This window comes from Oreochromis aureus, linkage group 3, assembly GCF_013358895.1.
Source record: "Oreochromis aureus strain Israel breed Guangdong linkage group 3, ZZ_aureus, whole genome shotgun sequence".
In the NCBI taxonomy this organism is placed as follows: domain Eukaryota; kingdom Metazoa; phylum Chordata; class Actinopteri; order Cichliformes; family Cichlidae; genus Oreochromis; species Oreochromis aureus.
Genome location: NC_052944.1, coordinates 91,255,704 through 91,263,699, shown reverse-complemented (window position 1 = coordinate 91,263,699; position 7,996 = coordinate 91,255,704). Strand labels below are relative to the sequence as shown.

The window sequence follows — 7,996 nt, the reverse complement described above, 5'->3', positions numbered from 1 at the left end:
CACCATGGTTTCACTCTCCTCTAGGCTTCCACATCCAAGTGGATTTCCACTTTCAGGTAAGTTGTCACATCCGGTTAAATTGTCACCTCCAGAAGAGTTGTCACGTTCATGTAAATTGTCTCCTCCAGGCAAGTTGTCATGTTCATGTAAGTTGTCACGTCCAGGCAAGTTGTCATGTTCATGTAAGTTGTCTCCTCCAGGAAAGTGAGTGTCAGCAATATTGTGATCATTAGGGTGTGTCTTTGGCTGGGGAATCTCATAGACTCGAGTGACCTTTATGGGCTCTTGAATAGGTTCCTCTCTGAACCAACAGACATCCTCATCCTCCAGTTCCGAATGATCACATTCCTCATGTTGTTTAGGTGATTGCCTTGTTTTTGGTTTGCGTACATGAGTTGGTTGGACAGGTTTCTCCTCAACAGGGGCAAGAAAACCACAAGGGAGCAAGAGATCGCGGTGGACTGTGCGGACTGGGCCCTCTTTCGTTAGGGGTTTTATACTGTAGACAGGCAAGTCACCTGCTTGGTTCACCACAACGTGAATATCAGTCTCCCACTTGTCAGCTAGCTTGTGCTTGCCTCTGAGACGGACTGCACGCACCAAAACTCTGTCACCTGGCTCTAGTTTTGAGGGTTTCACTCGCATATCAAACCTTGTTTTGTTTCTTTCTGCTATTTTGTTAGCATGGTCTGTTGCTAGTTTGTAGGTCTCTTGTAGGGTTGCCTTTAGTTTTGTTATGTACTGAGAATGCGACTTGAAGCTTTTGTTGTTAAAGGGCAGCCCAAATGCTAGATCGACTGGCAATCTTGGCTGACGGCCAAACATCAACTCATATGGGGCAAAACCAGTTGTATCATTTTTCGTACAATTGTACGCATGAACGAGTGGTTTGACATAGTTGTGCCACTGAGTTTTGTCCTTTTCCTCAAGAGTACCTAGCATACCTAGTAACGTTCTATTGAAACGTTCTACCGGGTTCCCTCTGGGGTGATAGGGTGTTGTCCGAATTTTGCGAATGCCCATGATCTTGCAAAGCTCTTGGATAAGGTGGGACTCGAAGTCGGGACCTTGATCGCTATGCAATCGTTCGGGTATCCCGTAGTGGACTATGAAGTTGTCCCAAAGGGCTTTTGCAACGGTCTGAGCTTTCTGATTGCTGGTAGGGATGGCTAATGAATATTTCGTGAAATGATCAGTTAATACAAGCACATCCTTTACATTACTTCGATCAGGCTCAATGGACAGGAAGTCCATGCAGACTAATTCGAGGGGTCTGCTGGATTTGATATTCACAAGTGGAGCTGCTTTTTCTGGAGGAGTTTTGCGTCTTACACAGCGGTTGCATGTTTTGATCTTGTGTTCTATATATGCTGCCATGCGAGGCCAATAGAACCTTGTTCGGGCGAGATCTAAGGTACGCTCAGTGCCTAAATGGCCCATGTCACAGTGGAGGCTTTGGAAGACTGAGTCACAGAGCTGTTCAGGTAAGACAAGCTGGTAAGTAACATCTCCTCCATCTTGGCGAGTTCGGTACAGGATGTTATTGTGCATCGCCAATCGATTGAGCTCTCGGAGTAGAAGGTTGATGTCAGGAAGTTCGGCTCGCACAGTTGGTGGGACTTTCTCTCCAGTGTCAATTTGTGCAATGACTTCCCTCAGACAAGGGTCTGTTCTTTGTTCTTTTGTGATCTGTTCAGGGGACATATGGGGTATAACAGGAAGACCACCACAGTCATCTTCATTGACAAAGTCACCTGGAATGGCAGCTGCAGAAATGGCTAGCGAGTGAACCAAAGGGATGGTGTCATTTTGAGAGCTGCATACAAGGTGTTTCTCACAAATAGCAGACACTACTTCAGGACTCAAACTGCTGTCAGGTAGGGACAGGTGAGTCTGTGTGAACTGCTGTATGCGGTCGAACTCTTTTTGGGACACTGCATCGTTAAGCAACTCGCCATGTGGCCGTCTAGAAAGGCCATCTGCATCCGAGTTAAGCTTGCCTGCTCTGTACTGGAGCTTAAAGCTAAACGTTGACAGGGCAGCTAGCCATCTGTAACTCATGGCATCCATCTTTGCAGTAGTTAATATGTACGTCAGAGGATTACTGTCTGTCACGACAGTAAACTGATTTCCATATAAGTAATCTGCAAACTTTTCCGTCACTGCCCACTTCAAGGCTAAGAACTCTAGCTTATGGGCGGGATAACGAGATTCACTCCTGGACAACCCACGGCTTGCATAAGCTATCACCCTGGTCTGGCCATTCTGCTCTTGATAGAGCGCGGCGCCAAGCCCTGTAGTGCTGGCGTCGGTATGGAGCGTGTATGGCAGTTTAGGGTCAGCAAAACCCAACACAGGCGCAGTACTGAGCTTTTCAATGATGGTTTTGAAAGCAAGATCACAAGAGGGAGTCCATCGCTCGCCGAAAGGTGTCTTGGGGTCATGGTACTTTACAGACTTAGCCTTAGGCTTTGTGCTTTTGCGCAAAGGAGGGTAGCCTGATGTTAAGTCAGTGAGGGGCTTAACGATACTCGAATAGTTCTTAATGAACCGCCTGTAGTACCCTGAAAAACCTAAGAATGAGCGGAGCTGTTTAAGATCACGAGGCACAGGCCAGGTACTTAAGGCTTCCACCTTTTCAGGGTCAGTCTCCACTCCCTTGCTGGACACAATGTGCCCGAGATATCTGACAGAAGTTTGGAAAAACTTGCATTTCTCGGGTGAGAGTTTGAGCCCATATTCTTTCAGGCGATCAAGAACTTTCATTAAGCGAGCCTCATGTTCTTCGAGCGTCTTGGAAAATACAATGATGTCATCAAGAAACACGATCACTTCACGCAGGTTCATGTCGCCCATACATTTTTCCATGAGTCGCTGGAACGTGCTGGGGGCGTTTGTAATGCCTTGGGGCATTCTATTAAATTCCCAAAAGCCGATGGGGCATACTGAACGCCTCTTGGGCTTGTCCAGCTCCTCCATCTCAATTTGGTAGTACCCCGATTTTAAATCCAGGACAGAGAACCATTGTGACCCGATCAAGGTGGAAAACGTTTCCTCCAAATTGGGGAGAGCGTAAGCATCTTTTATAGTCTGCGCGTTAAGCTTTCTGTAGTCGATACAGAGGTGGACTTCACCATTTTTCTTCCGCACGACTACAATGGGTGAAGAGAAAGGGGAGGTAGATTCCCTGATCACACCAGCTTCTTGCAGTTCTTTGAGGTGCTTACGGACTGCTTCCAGGTCGTTCGGATGGATGGGACGCGCTCTATGCTTGAACGGTGTTTCATCTGACAATCTGATTGTGTGTTTCACTTGACCTGTCTTTCCAAAGTCGAGATCATTTTGTGCGAACACTTCGGGCATTTGGCTTAGCTTTTCGGTTATGCGCTCCTTCCATTCAGTGCTAAGAGGGGAAGAGTCAAAGTTAAATGTTACATTTGACTTCTGCTCAGTTCGGGATCTTGGAGTTCTCACTGAGTGTTCGTGAGATAGAACTCTTTGATATGCACTGACTTCTCCGATGACACAATTTAGAGGGATCGTCACATCATGTTCGGATTCATTGGTAAGTACAACTGGGACAAGGTAAGGTGCTCGTTCAGGTAGGTCTATGAGACAAGGTTTCACAAGGATGTCACCAGGTAAGGCTGACATTCGTGGATACTCTAACAAGACTGACTTTTCACCGTTACCGGCTGACACAGCTACAGCACCATCTAGAACAACAGTTTGGCCTGCTGGAATCGACTGTGGCTGTTTGTTGTGCATCGTCACTAAACCAAGACTACTGTCTTTGGACTGTTTGTGACGTGACTCAAGAACTTTTAGAACTGCCCTATAGCCATATGGCAGGTTCAGCTGCAGTTCATGGCATGCATCAGAGTACAGCTCATAAAGTACATCTAATGTGTTTGTCCCAATTAGCACTAAGGACTGAGAAGCTGTGCGCACATCGGGGACAACTAAGGCAAGTGTCGGCACTTCAGCTTCAATGCCAAGGAATTCTTTTGGGAAAGTGACATGCAGTTCAATGTAGCCTAAGTAAGGCACAGACTGACCGTTGGCACCCTCAACTTCTAAAAGTTCAAACAATGGCTTAATCTCATGAGAGGACAAATGCTGACGATAGTAGGACTCGGGGACTGTAGTCACCTGGGAACCAGTATCTAGCAAACAACTCACTGTGTGACCATTAACTTTCACTTGTGCAGTACTCTTTGTACCAATTAGACCTTTAGGAAGGTCAAAGGAATCTGTTCTTGTGTGTGACTTTAGGCTGGCGCGCTTTTTAGGTGAAGCTTTTTGTTTAACCTGGGTGGGACGGGTTAACAAAGCATCAGCCTCCATTTGTCCCGCAACGGAGGCAGAATTTAGTTTAAAGAAAGCTGGTCATTCTGCCGGTCCCATATCTGCCTTCTCACTCTTAGTTCCTTTCGTTTTGCAACTACAAGGGCAGGATTGGGCTCCGATTCACAAGTGGCTACTATATGTCCATCCTCCCCACAGCGGAAGCAATACCAGGGCTTGGGCCTAGTACTGGGGCGGCTGGTTGGAGGTGAGTTTTCAGGTTTGGCATGGTCAGGTTTTTTATTTTCAGGTTTCCTTGTTCGAACTGTCTTCATTGTTGCTTGTTTCTTTGGCTTCACGACGGCAGCTAATTGGCTTTTTAGATCGGCAACTTGTTTTTTGAGCTCTTCTAGACTATCTGACTCTGCTTGACGAATATCTGCATTTGTTTGAGTGACCGTCTGTTCATGAGACACTGCTTTTGGTTTTGTGGCACTAAAGTGTTTCTTCATTCGTGTGCTTTTAACTTCTTGTCGGTTTTCTGCAATACGCAGGACAAGCAATAGCTCTGCATAAGTAGGTGGCTCCTTATGCTTTAGCTCCAACTGCAACTCCGTTAGCAAGTTATCATCCCAGCAGCCTCTGTAAAACTGTTTAAGAAGCTGCTTGTTTACTTCATGTGGTTCAAGCCCACCTCTGCGCACGGTGTGATTGAGTGCCACCTGCAACCGAAGCAGATAAGCAGAGGGCTTTTCACCGTGATCTTGGAGGGTGTTCATAAAGCGTACAAACAGCTCCTCACCGTCTTCGACGGTGCCAAAAGCTGAATCCAGAAGTTTAAGATAGTCTGCAGGAGTGGCTTCTGGCCCAAGAGGGCGGATGACATCAGAAGCGGGAGCAAGGAGACTTTCAAGAATCCTACGAGTTTTTTCCAACTCAGACAAAGAAGCATCTCCCATCAACAAGTCAACGTGAGAACGCCATGTTTCATAGTCAGCTTCGCTGTAAGGTCTGGGCATCTTGCCAGAGAAAGCTCTGAGTCTTAATGTGGAGTGAGCATGTGATGTCTTCTCAACACTCTTGACAACATGCTCAACTACTATTTTCTGAACCTCTGGTGGGTTGAGGTCAGTTGGGCTCAACATTTGAGGTGTCAAGTTTGGTCTCATGGGGCGTTGGAATGTGCCCTGAATGGGTTCAGGAGGGTGAGGCAGTTCAGTTAAGACTGAAGGTGAGGCTCCAAGTTGTGTGGATCCTACCACAGGGCAAGTCTGATCAGCAGTATCATTTTCGGGGTTTATCTCAGCTGTCTCAGCAGCTTCGATGGTCTTCCCCATTGTGGACATGGCCTCCCGCAACACTTCTTCGAAATCCTTCCCACTTAACTTGGCTAAACCCTTCAGGTTGCTAATGTAAGCCTCAGTAACACTGCTCCCTACGGTTTTAGTATAGACGTCCGTTAAGGCTCGAATGCGGTAACTGACATCTGGATTGTCAGTGGACTGTAAGAGGTAAGGCAGCTTAGGTGCTAATATTTCAATGGATGCACCGGACTCAAACTCTACAATCTGACTTTTGTGGAATGCAGAAGAGTCATCATCGACAGCAAGCACTCTACGAATAGTACCATGTTGCTCCAGAAACTCAAATACCTCTTTGTCTTCCTCTCTACCTGTAACACCGCTAACAATAATGGCATTTGGTACTTTAACGGCATACTTCTCAACAAAATCCATTTTCACCGTATGTGAGCGTCTGATCAAAGGTCAAAGAGGATTCCAATGTTGTCACACAACACTCTAGGCTCCTGGCTGGCTCGCCACTTTTGTAACTAATGTAACACTGGTGGTGCTACTTCTTGCCTTCTTTGCATGTACTACGGCAGTGTAGTTACCTTTAATCACAGTACGAGGACAGAAGGGAAATATGGGCCAGATCAGACAGGTTCTAGATTCGTAGGAGCCAAGGGTGTATGACAACAGAGGACTTGCACACAGTAGGTGTAGAAAACACAATTGCATTTATTAGCAATTATTAAAATTTAGCAGGTTGTGCACATTTAACAAAAGTAGAGCGCGCTTTTGAAAACAAAATAAAATAAAAATAAACCCCACAAATGGTCGACCCAAGGATATATTGTCTTTTGTGTCCTTTTTTAAAGTCAATTTCAGTCTGTCAATGTTCAACAGTCACTCAGTGTGTTTGTAACCAGTCGGGTTACAATCTACCAGTTCATCCGGCTCTTTGGGCTGGGCTCGCCATCCAGTACTGGAAAAGGGATCCTCGATTCTTCTCAGGTCCTCCAAACCAATCCAATCCAAATAAGCAAAGGAAAAAAACCTGACCTGGGGACCAGGCCAGAACACAGTAGTTAAACATTTAAGCTATGATATCTGTAACTTTTTACTACCAGTAGTTGCTTGTAGTGTTTCTAATTTTCTTTCAAAATATGTTGTACAACAAGTTATTCTAATTTCAAAAGGAAAAAGTGCATAGGAAACACACATTTAAAATAATACAAAATAGCTCAGCAGTGCATTAAAATACACATTGGCTTGAGACTTATCAAGTTTCAGCTAAGTAAAGTGCAGGTGAAGGCACTTAATTTCACGTTGCTAATACTCAGTGTGCAGAACTATAATTAGCACCATGAGAACAGGAACATGTGCTAACATAACTTCGCACAAAACCATACATTATACATCAATACCACAGTAATGTGACATGAACCTTTAAAGAACATTTCGTATAAAGTGCAGCAGACTCAGTGCTAATTGCTTTAGCCTCCGAAAGGGCACTTTCATTGCAAAATGGCTAGCGGAAGTTAGCATCGGAGCTAGCGGCAAGTAGCATGCTATGCTAGCGCACGTGCACTGCCTGGGACTTACCATGTGAAGCAACAAATGCTACACGGGGCTTCACAGTGCTCACGCTGGCTCACGGCCTCTGGAGTACAGTATCACTCTTATTATTCTCACTGAAAACAGGACTTTTACTATCCAGCTAGCTTCTTCACCGCACGGGTAACCGGACCGTTCACCGTCTGTGTCTCTGGCGCTTTCTGGCTGGCACACGCAGGCACGCACAGGTGTCTGAGCAGCGCACACAGACTGGGGGAGGGGTCAGACCGGCCAATGATTGGTCGCTCAGTGGATCTAACAAACACACTCCACAGAACTAAGTCCTGCCCCCACACCATCTATATATTACATATACATACGTACATATTAATTAAACTTATGTTTACACGCTTTTTATCAGTATTTATTATATTTAAGTTCTTTTTATCAATATTTATTACCATTATGAAATTAGCATTTTAATCAAAAGAGTATTCATATTTATGCTTTTAATCCCGTTTTTAACACTGGGTTACAGTAGGATGAAGTTTTTCCCAATTTTCTTGTTCCAAATTCATATCCAGGATACAACATTATTTGATCATATATGTTTAACTATGTACAAGTCTAACACATTGAACATACACAAATGAAACCATTTTCGGCACGTAAACCAGAACAACAACAAACTACATTTTTACATAAACTAATCACCCTGTCTATAGCACCCGCTTAATCTGTGAGCTTATTTTATATCTATGTGACAAACACCTTAATGAACACTTAAGGTTGGGTTACTCAGGCCTTGATCTATAAAAAAATGAGGACACAATGAGACAACTCAGTCACTGAGAGGAAGATTTCCTATA

At 44.9% G+C, this 7,996-nt stretch overlaps 1 protein-coding gene across 1 annotated transcript; it reads right to left on the bottom strand.

Annotated features, from left to right (window-relative positions):
- Window positions 1–2,991: 2,991 nt before the first annotated feature.
- LOC120437801 (zinc finger CCHC domain-containing protein 12-like) lies at window positions 2,992–7,537 on the bottom strand. The gene is made up of 2 exons (XM_039608351.1): window positions 7,176–7,537; window positions 2,992–6,632 (listed from the first exon to the last, which is right to left on the bottom strand). The coding sequence occupies exon 2, from the start codon at window positions 6,021–6,023 to the stop codon at window positions 4,371–4,373; it is 1,653 nt and encodes a 550-aa protein (XP_039464285.1). The 5' UTR covers window positions 6,024–6,632; window positions 7,176–7,537; the 3' UTR covers window positions 2,992–4,370.
- Between the last annotated feature and the right edge of the window lie 459 nt (window positions 7,538–7,996).

Excerpts from the sequence above, each read along its gene's own strand:
- LOC120437801 (XM_039608351.1), bottom strand. The coding sequence starts at position 6,023 with ATGGATTTTGTTGAGAAGTATGCCGTTAAAGTACCAAATGCCATTATT.